The sequence below is a fragment of the Apteryx rowi genome, unplaced genomic scaffold, assembly GCF_003343035.1.
Source record: "Apteryx rowi isolate R43461 unplaced genomic scaffold, aptRow1 scaffold_30, whole genome shotgun sequence".
Classification (NCBI taxonomy): Eukaryota; Metazoa; Chordata; class Aves; order Apterygiformes; family Apterygidae; genus Apteryx; species Apteryx rowi.
The window spans coordinates 1,518,027-1,540,683 of record NW_020449419.1 but is presented as its reverse complement, the minus strand read 5'-3'; the positions used below and the strand labels follow the sequence as shown (position 1 = coordinate 1,540,683).

The 22,657-nt window shown below is 40.0% G+C and overlaps 1 protein-coding gene across 1 annotated transcript in view; it reads right to left on the bottom strand.

Moving 5' to 3' along the window:
* The window catches only part of ANK3 (ankyrin 3), a 207,430-nt gene that overhangs the window by 13,382 nt on the left and 171,391 nt on the right, over positions 1 to 22,657 (bottom strand). Inside the window, exons 35-42 of the mRNA XM_026069950.1 lie at positions 22,295 to 22,321; positions 20,498 to 20,579; positions 8,798 to 16,489; positions 8,104 to 8,178; positions 7,097 to 7,228; positions 5,882 to 6,025; positions 2,917 to 3,004; positions 484 to 862 (exon numbers count right to left, since the gene is read on the bottom strand). Coding sequence (XP_025925735.1) covers positions 484 to 862; positions 2,917 to 3,004; positions 5,882 to 6,025; positions 7,097 to 7,228; positions 8,104 to 8,178; positions 8,798 to 16,489; positions 20,498 to 20,579; positions 22,295 to 22,321 — 8,619 coding nt within the window. The remainder of the gene's footprint in view (positions 1 to 483; positions 863 to 2,916; positions 3,005 to 5,881; positions 6,026 to 7,096; positions 7,229 to 8,103; positions 8,179 to 8,797; positions 16,490 to 20,497; positions 20,580 to 22,294; positions 22,322 to 22,657) is intronic.

The following is a 22,657-nucleotide window of genomic DNA, read 5'->3' as shown; positions in this document are numbered from 1 at the left end:
ACTTTGGGGTAGGGATGAATGAGGCCAGGGAGCAAAACTTAATCAGGAGATTAAATTTTATCGAAGACTTGTTTTCCTGCAAATTAACAGAGCAAAAGAAAAAAAAAAAAGAAAAAAAGAAAAAGCAGTGGGTGTTTAGGGTAAGGAGTGGGAAGAGGACTGACGATCCCTCTGCCTCTTTTCTCACTTCAGCGATGCAGGCGGAGGCCCCAGCGGCCGCCCCAACCTCTCCCAGGGCAGAGGGTTAAAGAGCTTAGGCTTGGCTCTTCCATCTGTCCTGATTCCACTGCACGCTCTTCACATGACAGGGCATAAATTTCCTCTCACTTTCTTTTTTTTTTTTTTTAATTTAGCAAATAAATAGAACAGGCACAGAAAAGGATAAAAAAGCCCTGCTACAAACATCACCACAAGTCTTGCAAAAAGCTTATGTCAGGTTAGGGGGATTTCTCAAACAGTTAATAATTACAGGACACACTGTACCTTCTGCTCAGACGTTACTGCTGCCTCCTCCTCCTGGATGCTTGTTCTCGGCTTGCCATCCTCCGACGTACTCCAGCTCATCTTCTTCACACTGACAGGCACAGATGTTTTGTTGCCGTCTGTTGTTGGCTTGCTCATCTCTTCCAAAGATTTCTGATATGCTGCTGATGATAACGTTTGCTCATCGGTACCAGCTGAAATGTGTGGTTTTGTTTTCAGGATTTCTTTGTCACTCTGTTTTCCCACATCGTTTAAAGATTCGTGGACATAAGATTTAGCTTTCGCCTCCGCTGCGGATTCGGAAAGGCTCCCGTTTGCTTCCAGCTTCCCTGCTTCTCCTCTAACACGGGAGGTAACAGAATCCCTGCATTGGTCCGGGCTACAAAAGAGAAACAACGGACAACCACTCAGGGCTCAAACCATGCGCACAAGGGCCRAGCACTGAGCCTGTTATCAAGCCTTCATTCTTAGCACCTGCTTTTCAGATAGGGAAAAGCAACATTTTAAATTCAGCTTGCGAACATCAAGCCAATAGTTCTGTATTCTGTTCTGTGGTGTCTCTTTAGAAGCAATGAGAACATGSTGAACACTGGAAACAAGGCCAAATGCTTTATTTTAAATCCTGTCTACTTAGGGGGAAGGTAAAAAAAGAAAAAGAGAGAGAGAGAGAGAGAGAAATACAGCAAACCTACCAATTCCCTTGTATAATCACATGAGATAAATCCCCAAGGCACTAATTCTTTAGCTTGTTCTCTAACCAAAGAGGTGATGAGAATATCCAGGCCTGAGTTTAATCTGTTACCCTGCAATTATCAGTGATGACCAAACAATTATTCCTTGCTGCCCAAAATTGCAACAGCTGCACTCCAGATAACTTGTGCCTCTTTAAAAATATTGGTACATGAAAATAATTCCTCAGACAGCCCAGAGTCTCAGTAATACACAGGGTCAGAGGCAAGGAAGATTACTAGGAGATGGAAGACTCTGGACAAAACTTTTCTTTGCTACCGATGGACAGGTTTAATCTGCACTTCTCATGCACTGTTCTTTTCTTTTTTTGTATAGTTCTGCTCTGCTTTTACACATTAACAGTGGGACTATACACATGAAAATACTATAGCTATTTGCTGACAGTACTGTTAAAAAAGATAGCAAATCAAATTCATTTAGTTATCACAGAAACAGATCCGTTATCTTCTTAAGGAAGCCCTTTACTTCTAGAAGCGATATATTTTGTTAATTTAACACAATATAAAACACAGAATAATAGTGTTTGCCTAACAGAACAACATAAACCCATCAGCGTATGCTCTACACTCTTGAAATACAATCAGTTTGCTGAAATCAATGGCAAAGTTCCCACTGAATTCAGTGAGAGAGCATCTAATGCTACCTGGAGCCTTAAAGCATCGTGGGTCAAAGCTGCACGGGACGTAAACTGATGACAGCTGATCTTTCTGCGGATAGTGATTCTCCGCGGAGCTGCACCTAATGCCAACCCGGCCCCTTCGGCTCACAGCCCGGGGAGGCAGGTTCGACGTGCACAGAGGTTCAAAGCGCGCCCGGGGGGACCCGAACGGCAGACCTGGGCAAGGCACACCGCGAACGCGGGAAGTTTACGGAGGTCCCAGGGGAGGCCGGAAAAGCTCCGGAGGGAGAAATGCGTTGAGGACAAATACACAGGAAGGATCCAGCTCAGCACGTCACTACGCTGAAGGTAACTGGAGGCTGGCAGAGTACTAGGGGGAAAATAACACACGCTTGCACTCGCTCCCTTTCCCTTAGGCATCCACTGCAGTCGTGTTGGGAGACGGAGTACTGGACTAGGTGGGCTTGGTATTGCCGTTCTTTCGTTCTTATGCCTTGCTAATCATCTTTTAAAAAGTCTAGTAAGTCAGCATGACACTGCATGCTTCAAAGTGTTATGAAAACAGTGACAATTTAAAAATTGGGCTATAGAAAAAGTAATACCTGCCTGAGGAAAAGCAAATTAAGATATGCAATGAAAAAGGAGACTGCTAAGAACAGCACTCTAGAATTAAGAGTAATGCAGTATTTTGGCGTCAGTGAATGTACATCTTATTCTCCCAAATTCTGGTTATTTCTATGCCTTGCTTAGAGTCATTCAAAATGAAAATACACAATATAAAGAACAGGAACAGAAATATTATCTGCAAAATATAATATAAGCTACTTTTGAAATACCTATATKAAGCATGCAATCTGATATATATTTTCTTTAAGCAAGCATGTTTGAGGAAAAATTGAGTCACTATTGCTTTTTCTTAAAAAAAAAGAAAAAAAAGTATATATATATATATACACACACACACACATTCTCATAGAATAGAACAGTCTTGAACACTGCTCCTAACGGTAAAAGGAGCATGAAAAGGCATGTTCACACGCAGACATTTATACAAAGGTCCTCACCTCTCATCCAGCCGATCAAGCAGACCACCACCTATTCTGCGTCCTGAAGTTGGTGGCTCAGTGACACTTGACGATTCAGTCTGCCAACCTGTAATTGAAGACATTTGCTGTTCTGCTTGCTGCACACCTTTAAGAATTGACCATACTTTTTCTTCCGTCATCTCCTCAGACTCAAATCCTTCTTCCAGATGAATGTCCTCAAACAGAGATTTAAGCTTCTCTTCTGTCATCTCCTCATCAGTACCAGACTTTTCTCTCTCAGGCTGTTCAGTTCTTACTCCTGTTTTACTAGTCTCTTCACTCTGCATCTGTTTAGCATCTTTCGCTATCCCGGCATAACTGCCAAGATATCGTGGGTAATCCTTAAGGTCCACTTCCTCCAGCAGGCTCTGGCCTATGGAAATATCTTTAGGTGTTCCTTCTCTAGGCACTGAGAAATCGGGCTTGCTGTCGTCCAGTGAAGTGTCTTCTTCAGTCACCACTGGCGGTCCTGGGGCTGTACCGTCTACGCTTCCCTGCGGAGCTACTAGCACGTCACTTAGCCTACTGGGAGGTCTAAGGGGCGACTCTACGCTAGAGGTGTCGCTAAAGAAATCGTCCTGCTGGAAAGGGGTGGGTGGCACGAAGCGCAACCCTGTGGGAGTTTCCAGTTCCACTTGGATGTTGGGGTAACCTAAGGAAGACAGCACATTCGGACTGACTGAAATGAAGCATGGAGCAACAAATAAGCAAATGTCAAATGATTTGTGAGTTACATAAAATATGAAAAGTATGGGGAGATGTAGGTTTATAAGAACTAATGCAATTTTGATAGAGTTATTCACTTTGTCTTAAATAGATGGAACAAAAATGAGCATTGCTAAAACAGCTAGTACAGTGATTGCTGCTATTTTTTGACTATTTTGTAAATAGTCTGTAAAGATTTTAGCAATTGATTTTTGCAGCCATTTTTACATTTGCAAGCTATAGCAGGTTGTCTTATGAGCATGCAGTGAATCAAATGTGGACGAAGTTGGTTGTCCCTTTATATCGAATATAATATTTTGCAGCCGAATTGTGTAAATCTCTCTTGCCCAGGTTTTATTTTTCAAATTTGGAAGTTTAATAAACAGATTTTAAAGACAGAAGTAACATAGGACAGCCACTTTTTGTAAGTATTATTTCTAAAACAGGTCCACATTTTTAACATTCTTCTATCAAAAAATACACAATACTAGTAATACAATGCTACTAATATATATCTCCGATTTAACCACTGAACCACAAGAATGGAATAGTTAAAGAACAAGGAGCAAAAATGAATCAGAATAAGGATACTAAAGAATAATAGATCTAAACACACAGCAGGACAAAAATCTAAAAAAGGCAGTTAAACGGATTAAAGAACACAAACACCACAGGGGAGAGCTACATGAATATTTCAGGTACAGTAGAATTATACAGATGAGAGGACTGTGGTGAGTAAGGAGATCTTGGTGATCTTGGAGACTGAGGCGATCTTGGTGACATGGGTACAATCAGAAACACTGATCAAATAAAGAGAGAAAAGAAAAGAAAAGAAAATTGATGAAAACATGGGAAAACCATACAAAAGGATTAAATTGAATATACACACAAAAATGAAACCAAAATCTGAAGTTCACATTCCAGCAAATAATAGGTCGGGTAACCTACGAAAGGGAAAAATAAATGCTGTGGGGTTAACTTGACATTGTGCTGCCTGCAAAGGGCGGTGCATTAACCGGRTTTGGCTTTTGGTTTCCTGAATCAGCTGAGAGAAAGGTAAAGGTGGTCTGGTCTTGGTGAGGAAAGGAAGCTCGAGGAAGAAGAGGAGAAGAGGAGAGAGAGAAAGCAGCTGCAGGAAGCATATTTTCATTGTAAAAACACCGCTGCTACGACTAAAAGGCGCAAGCAACATTTCAAGAGGAACTTTCTTAAAACGTCAACAGAAAATTATTTCTGCAATGTAATGATTCAATGACCAGTAATGCTGCTCAGTAATGGAGATACACTGAACTTATATGCTCCAAGTAAAAAAAGCATTTTACTAAAATGCAAAGAAAGACCAATACACACTTAAACTATAAAAAGCAAAGGAAAGTTTTTAACCAAAGAAAGATCTTATTTACGGAGCTACTTATAATACATGCAGCAAAAATCAAATCAGATTGTGGCAATCCAATGCCCGTTAACTAACATTTAAAAGAAGAACACACAATAATTAGCATCTTCAACATACTAATAATTCTGTTTTATAAGAAGAATTTCACTTGTGCTGCTGTTCTTGCCTTTTAAGAGCTGGCTCAAAATTAACCCGCACAATTCTGTTATCAACTGATAGAGTCTCAGTGAGAAAATTATTACACCTTTTCATTTATTAGTGGACTGAAAAATATATTATCTCATGCAATAATTAAACACTGCCTTCCTTTTCCAGTGCCATTGTACATTTGGACAATAGCTTAAGCAAAAATCATGAAATAATTGATATTCACTTGTCTCAAAAAGGCTCAGTAGTAATTTGCAAATTAATTTACTCCACGCTATTTCTAAATACTTTTTTTTTTTTTTTTTAGAAAATTCTTAGTGTTACAATGTTATATATATGTTACATATATTTCTAGGTCACTTGTGAAGCATGCAGTACCACCTACATTGAAAATACACATGGGCAAGTATCAAAGCACAACTATTGCAGAGGAAAACCATTCAGGCCTTGTCAACTGACACTGGGCAGGTGGGAACAAGTTTACTTAGGCATGCATTTCTGGGATCATGAGCTTATTCTTTGAGACATTAATGTGCAAACTACATAGCATGAACGGGCTTTAGAAGAGAAAAAGCGTTAAAATTAAAACAATTAACCCTTTAGAACTTACTGTCATTTTTTAAAATCTATTTTATACAACATTATTGTATTATTGGATATGTCACTAAACTAAACATGACCATGGAATTCAATTACCATCAATGGGATCATGAAAAACGTTATTTTCATCGGCAAAGCTTCTGGTGCCTGAAATATTTCCATAATCAAATATTGGTCCTTCCAACAGGGTCACAATATCTATTCGATTAATTTTTGTCAATACAGAGGTTAAGGMATCAGCTGAAAAACAAAAACGACATGTCAAAAAAGTTCAATACTGCAGAACTGTGTAATCATTTTTCTCAGTTACATTCACATTGCATTAATTAAAAGTTGCTGGCATATGCTTCTGTCTCAGTACCTTTGGTTCTAGCAACCCATTTGTCTAAGCAGTCATTCTGCTGCCTACTTATTCAAGATATACATCCATTAAGATTCTTTCTATTCCCCAGAGTATAATTATATTACGCCAAAAGCAGCACAAGGAAAAAGGACAGAGGGTTCTTAAAGAATGTATTTACTTACTACTGAAATAAAATACCCTTCTGCTGGACTGTGAAAGGATTCTACTTTTAGAACTCTGCTTTTAGGAACAATAGAATGACTAGCGACATAGGTAATGATCAACGAATGTGCCTCTATTTATGCAGTACATCATGAAATCTCCTTTATGACAATCTTTTTGTGAGAACACAGTAATCCTGGGAACGACTTTTACAGTGAAAGAGATCAAAGTGGGCTAAAATATTTTATAGGAGTGTGTGGGTTAGAGCACGGTAACGAACACCACTGACCTAATGCAAAAATTGATTTCAAATCTATTTCAATTTGAGCAATTCAAGCTAAATGCACAGATAAAAGCAACAGAATCATAGTCCAGAATGAAGGCCTTAAAGAGGACTGTTGTCCCCCTCACACACGTCACTCCTCACAGAAAGGTCTTTAGTCTGTTCTTAAAGATCTCCCGCACTGGGAGACTACGTAACTCTTCCAGACACACTGTTTCCACGTTTCACTTTCCTTACTATTGGAAAGTTTTCCCTAATATTTCCTGTGCTAGAATTTAAACCCATTACTCTTCCCATCAATTATGGAAGTGGAGAACAGATTATTTCCTTCTGCATGTATACTGAATAAATACTACACTTTCCTGACTTCTAGTAAAAATGTAACAGAAACTCTAAGGTTTTTCTTCTTCATCAGTGGTTTGTGGAAGTTCATGATGTTTCCTTCAGTTTAACCTATTTAGAACAGGCAACAGATGGAACTGGCTATAACTTATAAACAACAGAAGTAACTGCTTGAACTTACTTGTAGCATTTTTCCCATCTCTGGTAACCCATTTTTTTAATAACATGAAGCTCTGAGCAATAAGAGAATTTGGATTTTCTACTCGGATTTGATTTATTTCATCCACAGAAAAATTCAGTTCTCTTGCCAGTTCTATAAAGCAAAAAAAGAAAACAACACCAAACACCACCAAGCAAAGCACAAATCTCTCAATCATCATGTCAGAGTTAAAAATATCAGTTTTATTAGATCACACAGATGTCAACAAAACTACATGACACAGATGGGCAACTTAAGAGATAATGATGAGCACGGCATTATAAACTCATATTTTAATTTCCTAAGGTAGACATCATTTTGAATTTTCAATCATATCTCTGCTAGCTATTATCATATTTAGACCCAGTAAGCCACTTGAACATTGTGAAGAAAAGCTCCATAGAGACGAGCTCATTGACACTAATTTATAAAACCTGTTTGTTCCAATGACTGTTATTCATACGTTAGCTTACTGTGTCGCTCATGCACCTACGCTGGCATCACTTACGCCCAGCAATACGAGATTGCTGCAGCTGTCAGCCCACGAGTGGATTAACTCTGCATGCCTGGGGACAGCGAGGCCCTGGCTGGGCACCCTCCCAAGCAGCCCGGGGCTGCTGTGGCCATTGCCAAAGGCACTGCGACCTCCAGGGCTTTGGGGAAGGTGGTAGCCAGAGACAGGCAGCATCGTCACCAAACCAGGCTAGTAGCAGAGCTGGAGATCAGATCCTCTCAACTCCTTGAGTACATGCACGTTTTGAGAGGAGCACCATTTTAGCTATTCTCACTATAAGTTTCTGTTTAATTTCCTGCCAGACAGCAGGATAATTCTTCACAACTATTTTCAGTTACACTTATTTGGCCGGGTGATGTGTTGAATGTTTTGGGAGATGCTGGATGTTGGCGGGGCTCATTGGGTCCTTCTGCACCTTTTGATAAAAGACAACCTAACAGTTGACTGATTTTGATATGAAAGCATAAAAGCTTACCTGTCCAGCTCAGTCCTAGGTGATCGGCTACAATTGCCATCCTTATATCGGTCCGTTCACATGGACTCTGGGGACCTGTGATTTACAATTTCTCGATTAAAAAGGTTTTGCAAAGAAATCCATAATACTGGACAATAGTTTATTGTAATAGCTTTAATTCAGCTAAGTTGCCGGTGCTCATATTGTTTACTAGAATGGTTGTGTGTCCTAATAACCTACAAAACAAATTTCTTTTTCACAGCTTTTATATTTTCACCTGTGTAAAGCCAAATGTCAAACTACATGATGTTGTGTAATGAAACCAAACATGCGGACAATCTAGCTGTTAGACTGTACACAAGTTGTTCAATTACTGGTGGAAACCACCAGGACCAGATTAACATCTATTTTCTCTACTTTGACAGAATGAATTTGCTGTCACAAAAGAAATCTTTCAATTTCTGAGTTACAACAACGTCTTCGGCATGCTTCACTAGCTTTCTACAGTACAGGATTGGTTTAAAGGAAGAAAGAAGAGTATAAGACAGCACATACAGATGACAATGACAGAATGAAAACTACAGTTAAGTCACTCCACAGGCAATCACAACAGTTCATGCACTAGGATCAACAAGTTGAAAGTTTTACAAACTAGGCTTGATCTCCACGAGGTGAGCCATGAGAGCTCCAGAAACCTGACTGCCTTCATTCTCACCAGTCCTCTTACTCCTCCTCCTCTCACTGTCGGCCTTTTCAATCTTTGATTTTATAGATGCTGCCTCTGTTCTCATATCTCTAGCAGACTTCGATGTAATGGAAGGCTGGTAAACTTGAGTAGCTTCTGACAATGATGTGTTTCTTGATGTACTGTCTTCTTCATCATCAGAGACCTCTGACTGCATCTTTTTCTCTTCATCAGATAGACGATCCACAAGCTTTAATGTCTCACCACTAATTCCCTTAAAATATTCAATAGAATGTTTACATACCTCCCTAAGCTGATTTTTCTTTACTTTAACTGTTGTCACTGTGACGGAGGTAGATCTTACCTTTACTGGTAATTTAGAAGGAAGCTGTTTTGCTTTTCCTTTCTCTACCTGCTCTTGTTTTGGCAGGGCTGGAGTTTTTCTAGCTAAGTTATTCCTATGTGTATTTTTTACAGGAATCCTAGACCTAACTTCTAGACAGGGAGAAGAATTATTTTCTTTTGTTTTGTCGGGCTTACTAGCCCGTCCCGCTTTTCTCCCTGCATTGCTTTGGAGAGTATTTTGTGGAAAGACTTCTTTTACTGAGCTGGCCTTTACAGGAAGTTTTGATTTTGCTCTAGTCCCTACCACCTCTGTTGACTTTTGCTGGTCTCCATGTACTTTTGGCTTATCTTTTATTCTGTGTCCTTGTGTTGTCCCTGTACCTTTTCCTGCCGTGCTTTTCATTTGGCTAGCTTTCTGTATGGAACATTTGGGTTCCGAATGTTCTTTTAGCACTACATTACAGGTAATATTATCTGTATGGACAGCAGATGAATCCAAATTGTTGTTGTTATTAAAATTATCTTTTGGAAAATCAGTGTTTTCTGTTTGCCTACAGCTTGTCTGGCTAGTAGCTGAACTCGCAATCACTGTTACGGTTTCATTTTCTAATCCCTGACCACTTGGCATCACAGCTTCTATCTTATCTGTCACTTCGCCAGGGCCATCTTTCTTCAGAGTCATGGTGGAAGCAGAAATTCCCATTTTAATTGGTGTGCGCAATTTAGGATCAACTTTAGAAGCATTTACCGCTGACGATGATTTTTCCAGCGAGTTACTACCAAGTGTTGCTTCCATGCAATCTCCACTGGCCTGGATGATGGGCTTATGTTCAACTGCAGTTGTTTCTACTGGTCTCTCTAGGTTTGTTTCTACAGTGTTGTCCCCTGCCTGTGGCTGTGTGATGGCAGTGACTGTACTTTTATCCCCTTCCCCCTTGTCCCCTGACTTCCCTTCAGAAGTATGCTCACCAATCTGAAAAAATTGGAGTCTTTCTTCAACAAAATCCCTCTTGCTCATGTCAATTGCACCACTGCGAGTCATCTCAAACATCTTCCCTTCATGAAACGGGAAGGGGTTGGGCTCGCTAGTTGGCGTACTTTCATCTGTTGGAGTTCTGGCTGGAGTTGTATCAGGTGTTGTTGCTTGAGATCTGTCTTCCACTGCCAGACCAAATGGCTTAGCCTCATCATCCCTTGATTTAGTCTCAAACACTTCATCGTCACCTCGGTTATTGGACCACGGATCAAAATCTAGACTCTTGGTGGCCACGGTTTTAAAAGGTGTTGCAAATTCTTCATCTACTTTGTAACTGAAATATGTATCAGGAAATACAGTCCGGTCAGGGTGTCTGCCTTCCAAAGTGAAAAACTGTGCCCCTGACTTCTGTTCACTCTTATCTCCAGTCTTTTCAGAAGTTGGACCTTTCGAAGGTGGCTTGTCTTCTTCAGGGCCTACCTTGCCTTCCTCCTCAATGACTTCAAGCTTACTCTGGCTAAAGCAGCGGTCAGCCTGCTTTAGAATGCCTTCTGTAGTCCACACGTCCTTTTTGGTTTCAACTGCCGGACCTGCAAGTTTAGAATCACTCTCAGTTAAACCATCATCTTCATCTTGTAAATCATAACCATCAAGAGAGTCAATCTCAGTCGCATCGGTATCATGGGAGAATTCTGCAGTGGTTGCTATGGAACACTCTGTGACAGACTGGTCATTATTCCCATTTTGCACTACATCATTCTGGGGTGAATCAAGCCCAATGTCAAACTCATTAGGTTTCCCAGAAGTGGGATGTCCTAACTCTTTCTGTTTCTCAATCTTTTCGGGGGCTCTAGGTTTTGATGCTTCCTTCTGGTCATCTTCCAGTTCTTTTAGTTTGAATGTATACTTTTTAAGTGGAACAGGTTGATAGAGAGATTCATCATCACTAGAGTCACTGACATCTGCTCCCGGTGGCACAGGAGATGGTGGCTGTACTCTTATGACTGGTTCAGCCAGTTGGCATTTGTCATGTTCATCTTGCAAGTTTACTTCTATCATCTCCATTTCGCTTTCAGTGGAGTAATGGGGCTTCTTTTCTGACTCAGCTTGATCTGCATCCAGTGGTGGAGGAGGAGGGAATTCGATGTAGGCAACTCTGTTACCTTTTGGTCTTTTGTTAGAGTCCTTATTTATATGATTAGGTAATATTTTGTCAGGTTGTGGTTCCTCAACTTCTGCCTGCTTTACAGAGGTTGACTTAGCCTCTGCTTCCTCCTCTGATTCCTCAGATACCTCGGGTATAGGGCTGGGCTTGCCTGGTATATAAGCTATTAGTGAGTCGGGGGTTTTAGATGTAAACTCATAACTCACTTCCTCTGAACTCGGTGTTTCTGGTGTTAAAGGGCTTTTACCAGAGCTATCTATAAAGGACACTTGTTCTAGTGTGTCATCTTCTGGACTACCTTGTGGAGAAGGAGGTTGTTTTTGCTGTCTAGCTGTGTAAAATGCCCCCCTCGTCTCTTGCACTGTCTTACTCTCCTGACTGATAATTTTTTTTATATTTCCTTGTTGCACCTCTTTCTCATATTGCTTTCCTACTTGAACAAAACTGACATAAACAGGTAAAGTCTTAATTTCTTTCACTCCGTCAGTACTTACTAAAGGTGCAACTTTATCCAAGTAATCACTCACACCAGGGTCAACTAACTCACTTGAAGGAGATTCCTTTCCTGGACTAAATTCTAAAGAATCTGGTGATTTGCTAGGGGATATCTCAGTTTCCTCAACAGGAGGACTTAAACCTATTGAGCTCTGTTGCTTGGTAACTTTTCTGATTTCTGAATGCTTTCCTTTTTCATCTTCCACATAATCAAACTGCCTCTCAACTTTCTCCTTAATCACAGCCGACTGGGATACTTTAGCTGAAAGTTCATAGACACCATTCAGTGTGGTCCTCTTCTCCTCTACAATCCTGACTGGAATATGGGACACAGTGAATTCTTCTTTCCTTTTTGATGTTTTATCAGCCATTTCACCATTATGCTCCCCCTCCCTGACAACAAATTCTCTGTATAAAACCTTTTTTGAGGGAGATTTTACAGTCAATTCCTTCACTTCTTCTGAATGAATTCCATTTGCTGCCAATTTTTGTTCTGTCACAGTGATAAATTCACTTTTTTTGTCAGTTTTAGCTTCCGCATGATCAACATGGTTTTCTTTTACCGTATCTGGAACCAGTACATGTGAGAGTTTTTCTTTTTGTGTTTTATGATTAGAAGTTCCAGGACTTTCCCATGTCCTGTAGATTTTTTTGTCCCAGTGTCCCTTCGTTGTTGCATCTGAGCCATACACCAGGTCTATTGCCTGCTGTTCCGAAAAGTATTCTGGCATACTTTTACTCATTTCAGTTCTTTGTTTTTGTGTATCTGAAGCACAGAAGTCTTCCATAATTTTTCCTTTACCTGGAGCAAAATCTTCCTGTATTTTCACCTCTTTCTGTAAGGCTGTGCTCCCATCAACGAGATCTACTTGCCTTGGGTACTTTTCTCTGGAATAAAACTGATACACTGGTAACTTACTTTCTTGCAGTTTCTTTACTGGAATTTTGGATTGACCATCCACCTTTTTTTCTTCTTGAGTTAGGTCCTTACTCCTTGGACTTATACTCTGTTCAAATTTAAGCCTAATGGAACTGAGCTTTGATTGCTTCAGCTGAAATCCAGTCTGTGCAACTTCAGGTATTCCAGTCTGCTGAGCACTTCCTTTGTGTTCCATAGTTTGTTTAGAGTCCTCTGTTTGTTGCACAAAAATCCTTTTTTCAGGACTGCTGGGCAAGCTGGAAGCTTTTCTTTCATCCATTTTGGGAAAGCATTTCCCATCAGGTGTGTACTGTTTCACCTTACTCCTTTCATCACTGGAAGCCGGTAATTCAGAGGGCAAAACCTTCTCAGGGCTGCTGCTGGCAGAGCTCTGGCTAGAATGCATCTCCTTGCCATTTTTTTTATGCTGCTTTTTCTCTGGAGACTGTAGCTCATCATTCAACTTCTCTGTTTTATCCCGAAAAAACTGTGATACTTCAGTGAGTTTTTCTTCTGCTTCCTTAACAGTCCTGTCCACCCTGTCTTCATATATCAACTTTTCTCTACCTCTCTCTAATCTGTCCTCAGTAAAGCGCATCCACATTGCATGTTTTGGACTACTAACATCTCCAGTATAGTGTAACACTGTCACTTTATCATAATGATCATCTTTAGACATTTTACCTATACCATTTTCAGATACATCTTTATAGATTTTGGAGAGAATCTCTTTTTTGGGGGCAGTAGCTACTTTTTCTCTGCATCGTTTATCAGACCCCTGTAACTCTGAACTAAGGGGTAGAGCATGGTCAGTAACTGACTCCTCAGTATCAGAATGAGACACATCTAGCTTTTCTGAAAGAAGCATTTTCTCAGCAAACCTGTAAGACTCCCCTCTTAGTTCTGACAACTCATCATCATGGTATTCTATTGAGTGCTGACTCAAAAGCTTCAGTGTTTTGTAAGAGTCATCAGACATGAGTTGAGCAGAACTAGGGCGACTGTCTTCTTCCTGGGACACAGGAGTGTTAACTCTAGAAGACTCCAGATAAGAAGGAAGTGACTCTTCAGCTGTGAGCTCTTCTTCTTCTTGCTGACCTTGTTCATCTGAACAAGGAAAAGCATCATGTTTTTCCAACTCTTTTAAGTTAATATCTCCCCGAGGTAAGTCTTTCTGATATACATACATTTCTTTTTCTGGATGCTTTTTTGTTTCTCTAATAATGACTTCAGTAGGTTCAGCCTGATTACCTTTTTCAATATGGACCTCTATTATTCGCTCCAATTTGGGTTTCATTTTGCTGTCCTTCTCTGCATGTTGTGGTGAAGTTTCAGCAGACTTGCTAACCTCTGATGTTACTGATGATTTATGTTCAAACAGACCTGCCAGTTCTTTGGAAGGGTCACGTCCAGACTGAAAGGCTTTCATTATGTCATGAACAGACATTGTTTCCTCAATTCTTTCAGATGTGCTTTCAGTGCATGGAGGTTTATGATATACTGTTCTGGTTGTTGTAGTGATATGAGTTTCTTCTTTTACTCGGACACCTTTGCTAAGGACACACTTGTGGTCATCTTCTTCACTGCTGCTAGCTTTCATTTGAAATGCTTTAACCTTTTCTTTAATAGATCCAGTAGGTTTTTGCTCCAGCTCCATAAATGCAGGGGCAGGTTTCACAGCTGGTAGCTCTTCTGCTTTCTGCTCTGGAATTTCTTCTGATGATGGCTCATAGCTGCGGATAACATGAACTACTTCAGTTCTTGTTTCTGTAATAACGGGAGGGATGGGCACATCGTGGAAAAGTGGTTTGGGCCCTGTGCTTTCTGCACTTTGTGGGGCTGATGGTGTTTTTTCACTCCTTGTCTCAAAGCCACTGTCAGATAAGGGACTTTTATCTTGATCATGTTGAGAAAAGTCATCTGGAGATTCCAAAATAGTATCTGTTCCAAAAAAGGAATCTGCAATTTTACATAACTCCTTTTCTGATGTTGAAGGCCTCATGGAGGCTGGAGGCATTTTAAGTTTATGTTCCTGCAAAGCAATAGCTGGTTTTAAAACACGTTTTTGTCTCTCTTCACCTTCTTTTTTCCCCTCTTCAAACTTGTACTTTATGTTTGTTAATGAACTGCTACCAATATCATTTGCTAAGTAATCAATAACTTTTGACAAGTTATAATCCTTTTCCGACATAGTTTTAGTTTTAATTTGGACCTTCTCTGGAACAGATATAGGAGGGCTTGTCAAAGCTTGCTGTCTTGCTTCATCAATCTCCTCTGTACTGAACTCTACCCAGTCATCCTCAGACAGGTGTCCTTGATCACTTTTGAATACTTTAGCCGACCCTTTACTTTCTAAACACACATCTTTTTTCAGTATCTCACTAACTTTTACTAAGTCCTCTTTTACTTTCTCAACAATTTTAAAGGGCTCTTCATCATCAATTCTACCCTCTTTTGATATCTCAGGTTGGAATGGTTTGTCCTCTGTGACATCTGTCTGCAATATTGCAGTCATTCTTATTAGGTCCTCCTTCATTTCAGCAACATCTTTCAATATCTCCTGACTGGAGGATAAAGAAGATGGCGTGGACAACTTAAGAGCAGAGGGTGCTAAAAACAAGGATGATTTTATTGGAGATGAAGTTCGATTAAAGGGAGGCTGAGTGCGTGCCTCTGTGGTCAATGTTTTAATGGGTGACAGTAACGCAGCAGCTGATTTTGTAAGTGAAGACGACTCTGGAAGCTTCTTTAATGCTGGTTCAGATAAAACATTGACTACAGAATATACTGGCACTGTTATTGTTGATGAAGTTACTGATGAGGTAGTTGCAGATATTGACCCAAGGGCTGTATACAGAGCACCTGCAGGAGGAGTTCTTATTGACTGAAAAGCTGATGGTGCTGAAGACACAAATGACCTGAGTGGAGAAAATGACATTGTCGTAGCAGTTGAAAATGCTCTCTCAGCAGTATCAGCAACTGCATTAGCAGCGCAACTTGCAGAGTGTGCAGCTGCAGTGATCTTGTCCTGAAAAACAGCTGCAGCTTTGGATCCATTTATTAAGTTGGCAGGAGATGGGTATTTCAGAGGTGACACAGATCCATTAAGCAATGGTACATCTGTGTGCCCAGCTACATGTTTCGCTGGTGACGAGAGAGACGAGGCCATCATGACTTTAGAGGATGAAACAGCATCAACTACTGCCTTAGCAGGTGACACCACTGACTTTAGAGGGGACGATAAAAGTGAGGATGCTGATGTGATGACCGATTTAAGTGGCAAACTTGAAGAGTACATGTTAATGTTGGATTTGGGGGATGCTGGAGGCGTCATGGTTATGGATGATCTCTCCAAGAGAGACCCTGCTGTAGTCACTGGAGATGTCCGAGAGGGGAACGTGGTAGTGGATGCCAGCCCTTTCAGACCAGCAGCTTCTGGTACTGTGGGAGCTCTGACGAAAGAGCCTGACGCAACCTGTATATTGTACGGAGGCTGCGATACCACAGTTTTTATTGGTGAAGAGATTGTCCGAAATGATCTAATTGGAGATGCTACATCACTAACAGATTTAACTGAAGATGTAGTAGAAGCTCCTAATGTGGATTTGATTGGAGAAGCAGAAGAAACAGACCATATTGATTTTAATGGGGAAGCTGTAGGAGTGTTAGAGGAAGAGCTTGATAAGGAAGTGAAGCCTGATTTGGTTTGCCCAGGCACTGTAATTGGAGCTGTTGTCCATGACTGATATGGCCGTGTTGAAAAGAATGGCTTGTATGAGTAAGTAGCAGGTAGGGATCTTGTTGCTCCTGCACTCCGTTCAACTGTTTCTTAAATTGTTAAATTAAAATCAAACATAAAATCAACAAAAATGATTGAAAAACAGAGAGACCAGAGAAGAAAATTGGTCAGTAAACGTTGTAATATTACAAAAAGCAAGTACAATTGTTTGCATGAGTTAGGATGAAGGAGGCAAAAGAAGAGTTAAAAAGGAAAGAAAAAATAGGAATGAGCCATACTCTGATGACCGGTCCAAAACAAAAAGCATCATGAAATGAAAGACAGAAAGCACATAGCAACCAAGTCCGCAAACAATGAAAAACAGAAAACACAAAGGAGGAATCCATAAGGTAAAAATAAAAACCACAAAGAAAATTCTTCTCTTACTTCCTATTGACTTTCTGATGTGCTAGTTCTGAAATACTCGTATCAATTCTATTTTGCCTGTTTAGGTATGTCTGCTTTGCGCAACTATTAGAATTATCCCTTTAAATTTTTCTGTTGTTCTATTCTTGTTGTTCTATTCAGATATTGTACCTATACAAAATATAAACTTGTGTAAAATGACATTATATAGCTAAAATCTTTTTTTTAAACCACTCAATTATTTCATGCAGAACCCTTTAAGTGACAGGCAATTGATGCGCAAACTGTGAAGCAACTGGAATAAATTCAAGTCTATATCTCCCATGCAAAATTCAGATATGCTTCACACTCACAAAGCCAATAAGAGCAAGAGCTTTTCTGAGTCAACATTTTAGAAAATAATAAAAATAAAGAAAGAAAAGGAACTTTTGCATTTGTTTTTCATGCGATACTCCTTTTGTTTGGTAAAACTAAATTAAAACGAAAGTAATACTTTACATGAAATGATTTTAAGAAGCATATGTCATACATGAAAAATGGAAAGTATGATTTATGATAAACGTGAGCAAGCAAAGCAACTGAATCTGTTTTTATTCATGCACAATATATCATGTCAAAATGAGCACACGGAGTAATACATTTTGTATGCTGTATTATGCACAAATATGTAAACCTTACAAAATCATTTCACAAGAGGCCATTAAAAGAAGAGTACACTTTTTCTACAAGATGTAGTGTCTTGGTACCTTTTGAGGAGATTTCTGGTATCAGCTCAAAGACAGACCTGTTCAACTTTGCATTTCTCAAAAGGTAACATCAGAAAAGAGGTCAGAGAACAATATATTATGCAAAACTTCCTGGCAAGGACAAACCTGTTAACTGTTATCACCCCCAAAACACAGCTTATTCATAGACATTCCAGGCAAATCATCATCAACCATATTTTGCATCACAGGAGGTACTCATGCCAGAAGACAGTATTTCTGGGAATCCCATTACAGCATACATATCCTCTGATACAGCAATAACATTCAGAATTGACATTGAAAGTAACTTGGAGGGCTTTTTTTTCTTGAAGTTGGAGTTAGAAATAGAGCTAAAATACCCAAGGAACTTACTCAACACACCTTTCTCTGAAGTTATGCTAATAATTTGCCAAACCTGCTTTATCTGTCTTATAGACAGTAATTCACTGTGAAGGAAGCATAGTAAGACTAATATTAAACTGCTAAAGCTTAAAGCACACACGCTCATATAGATTAATAGATAAATAAATGTTCAGTATACCACAGGTCCATATCCTGCAAGGAGAAATGTGCTGGGTCTATAAATGCCAATCAAAGCCCAGAAAGTGAGGTGGATGGCTGGTGATACTGTAGTAGAACATTTAGGTTGAAGAGAGCTTGAATGCTAGGCCTGACTGGCACAACCTATTTCAAGAAATATCCATTTTTCCCATCCTGTTTGCAATTTTATTTTTAAAGCACAAACACACTATTTTTCTCCCAAATAAGAAAACACTATGTACTTCACTAAATGAACTAGACTTTATTATGAAGATTAATGAGTGGCAGCTGCTAACATTCACCAGAAGTTCATGCAGTCCCAAGTCCAAAAACAAAAAAACAAAATCATTTTGAAAAGAACTAACATCAGAACAACTTGTTCTGCAGTTTGTGTTTTCAAATGTCTCTACAGCGGCCCCAGTGTGCTGTGATGGTCCAGTCTGCCAGAACTGGCTAGCAAAGCAACAAAATCAACTGGTGTCCCTCTTAACTGCTCTGTCTCCTGTTAAATCATGGATCCAGGCATGTTTAAAATGCCTTTTCTGTGCGATGTATTGCAGTTGAGAAAAACTGGTCCAAAGAAAATTCAGTAATTTACCACGTTGTGCAGCTATGACATAACCAAAACAGCATGGAACTGGGCCATTCTTCTATTTCAAAATAGTAAAGAATCCCCCCACCCACTCCATACTGGACACTCTTGGCCTGAGCAGTTTCCACCACGTTGCATTCAAGATTTGATCAGAAAACAGATGTTCCTTGCTACCTTTTGTGCACCCAGCTGCACTTCCTTACTTGCTGCTGACTGAACCACCACACGCCTCCCCAGCTCAGCGCTCCTCGGTCTTCTCCTCAGCCGCAAGCATACGGCCACAAAAGAGCAGATCACGGCCCACTGGAGCACCTCCTTTTGGCAGTCCTGGCTCTGTGCCAGGCAGCGCGCGCTCCGGAAGAGCAGGGCCTCCCAGTCCACATCCTCCCCTCACACCAACATGCTGGCAGCAGTGGTGGCAGCTGCTGGCAACAAGGCAGCATGAGTGCACGAGGTGGTGTGCATGCTGATGGCCAGACCACTGTCTGCCACCTTTCCTGGCAAACAACGATTTTTGCATACTCCATTCAGGTAGTTCATTTCTGTTACTAGTAACTGGTGCCAAAAGAGACAGACTAGCTAAAGAATGGAAAGGGACTTCTACTCTATTACCACATCTTTTCTCCAGGCTTCGAGGACAATCCATTAAAAGGGTTTTGTTTCTTTCCCCCACTTTTTGCAAATGAGCCTTAATGGACCGCTGGTGAAAAAAATTAAGACTTTTTTCTTTTCTTTTTYCCTCCGTGCAAGGAGGCCTGATAAACTAATTGTAAGCAACTCATGTAGTCATCAAACTCATTTCAAGCAATTTCTGTTGCCCTGTCTTTTCAGTTCCCAACAAGCCTTTGACGATACCTTAACAGTCCATCAAGATGTCTCAGTAGATCTGGTAGCTTCTTCAGATGTTATATGCTTGAAGTCTTCTTCCAGGCCTGACAAGTGTAATACATCCTGGAGCACATCTGATCCAAAGAAGCCACAGATCTTACAGGATTATTAAACTGTAGCCATCCAGTGGGAACTCCTTGACCTGAGGAAGTTTGTCTATGGATTTTATGGAATTATATCAAAGGGTCCATTGCAGGGCAGCAACTGAGAAGTTATGAGGGAGGAAGAGGCAAGAAAAAGCCCGGGAACAGGAAACAGCAGCAGTCAACCTCAGACAGGGAAGGTGGGGGATAGAAAGCTAAGCCAAATACATTATCGTATTTAATGGGGAAGGAAAGTAGAGCCATGGAAAGCAGAGCTTTTCTTCCATGGAAGGAAAGCAGAGTCTGGTCAAGGGGAACATAAGTTTAAGAAGGAGGAATGTGTGGTGCCAAGGAATAAAAAGCATCTGCAGGGAGCATAGGAAAAAGGGAAGGGAAGGAGAAAGAAGAGGAAGATATGAAATATGAGAGTCCCTTCTGGCTAAGAATCTAAACATTTTAGTGCTTGTCTGAATAGAATTCTTCAGCCTTGCTCAACTTCTGCAAATTACCCTCTTCTGCATCATGATGATACACAGCAGCTCTAACCTCTCAAAGGGAAGAGGAATGGACTCTCTATTGGAAATTGATTTGCAATTCTACTCCCCTAGAGCTATATGGAACTTTTTAAATTATTGTATTTTTACTTAATTAGCACATGCCATTTGCCAGTCAGTTCTTCAAGCTCTCATAACACAGAAGTTCACAGACCATCCAAGAGTTTTGCTTTAGATATATTTTTTTTCAAAATGACACCAAAATACAACGTTTATAGAAAAAATGTCTCTTCTTATAAAATTCACATATATACAGTTTAGTACTTTGGTAAGAGCAACTCACTCATTCCAGGCTCAGTCAGATAGCTGTAGCGCTTACGTAAAGCAAGGGAGACAAAGTTCTGACGCCGGTCAGCCTTCTCCGTCTGCAACAAAACATACCACTGTTTGGTGCCTTTAGTATCACCATCCCCGACTTGAGCAGAACTACCATCAAACCTCAGTATTACGGGCCATATTTGGGACTACGCATCCCCACAAAGGAGAACAAATGTCTCTGTTCAGCTTCAGGATGGCATGCTGGAGGCAATTTGGGCAAGCAGCCAGGAATGGATAGAGGCTGCCTCCATTCCTGTCTGTCCTGCAATGAATTTCAGACGCTGGAGAGGGGGACTGTAGCCATTGCAGGTGGCAGAAACCTGCCGCAAGTTACTGCCCTTCTGGAGTGAGCAGGGAAGGGACTGTCACCCAGAGAGATGGCCCCACGGACTCATCTCTGCTCACAGTGGTGCGYTCTGCTACGAGAAGCAAGGGCTTAGATAGCAGACTTAGCTCATGATTCAGCCCTGATGTGCCTCAATACTGTGTTATCCCATTATCACTTAGTAAAATGCTTCATACTGCCAGAAACGGCATAATACTTTTTGTTCTCTATAAAATAAATCACCTTTGGCTAGAAACAGGAGATCAACACAAAAGACTACAGATACAGACATAAAACATTCATAGGAGTACAACTTAGACTGATCAAATATTTCTCCCCAAATTAATTTGTCCCGAAAGCACATACACCACAATGTACACTGGCTTTAAAGTGAATACATTAAGGACAAAAAAGGCATGGGAGGGATTTTTTTAATAGGCACAAAATGCAAAGATGCAGATTAGAAAGCAGACTACTATAGTTAACTAATAAATTGCATCATAAGTCACTGCGTTCAATAGTACGGCTGCTACTGCGATGTCTTAAATATTAAAAGTCCTTCAGAAATCAGCTTACTTGGTTATGCGGCTGAAAATATGGTTTGTTTAGAAAGAAAACTATTGTAATAGCTACATAGTAACTCACTAGGAACAAATCATGCGGAGACAAAGCGATGTGGTTGCTATTATTTTTTTTTTTTTAACACGGAGGGAGTGTTTTACTTTTATTTTAGTCAGCAGGTGGCTACAGATATTTATTTGCCACCAGGAAGAAAAGGAAACTCTGCTGGTAGGTAAATGGGATATATCTATGTGGTCTCTTTTATAAGGTGATCGYATTTATTGCTACCTCTAATGAATAAAACACACATTTTCCTGACAATCTAATGCTGCAGTTTCCAACAAGCTGTGGATTTTTAAGCTGCAAATATCTGAGGTTTATTTGAAAATAGATTTATATACAATATTTAGAAATTGCTCTTGGTTATTTTGCTTTATCAGAAGATCCAGTTTATTTTCAGGAGTAAAATATTATAGGCCATTGTTGTCAAATCCCTCTCAGAAATACAAGTTACCAAAGCACTGGCAGTGTTGCTACAGGGGCTAAAATCACACCGAATACACCATTCTTGATTTTGCCAGAAATAGACTTAGTCTGAATTTTATAATTATATTGTGTTTTCAGAAGAAAATGAGTTAAATTTTCGACTACTATTATTCGAGGCTTGGTATAATTTCATAATATAAAATTCTGTTTCTCCACATTTGTGCACTTCTACTGTTTTGCAACAGAATATCAGATGCCGAGGATAAAGTTATTCTTTAGTTATTATTTCAATGCCATAGTTAAAAATATTGTAACATTTTTTCTGTAGCATATTTACTTTTCTTCAGTAAATCTGAAGGAAATAAAAACAGAAGACAGTGTTTATATTACCTCATCATCTTGATCTGACTCTGTTTCCTTTTGGTCCCAAGATGCATTGCAGAGACAAGGAATATTATAATGGACAGCAGGGAAAAGAATATCAGGATATGAAAAGGACCAAGTTGGGAGCACAAAATGCAAGCTGATTTATAAGGCAAAGCAAATCCAAAATGTTAACACACACACACATACACAAATCTTACATCCAAAGCAAATCAACATGTGACGTTACTGAAAGCATAAACCTATGAGCTGCAGGCTGAAGCATGAGCTGTAAACAGAATCATAAAAATTATAGGAACTTGACACCACAGTAACAAGAGACTTTAAAAGCGTTCTACAAACAGGAAACCAATAAAACAAATTTAAAAA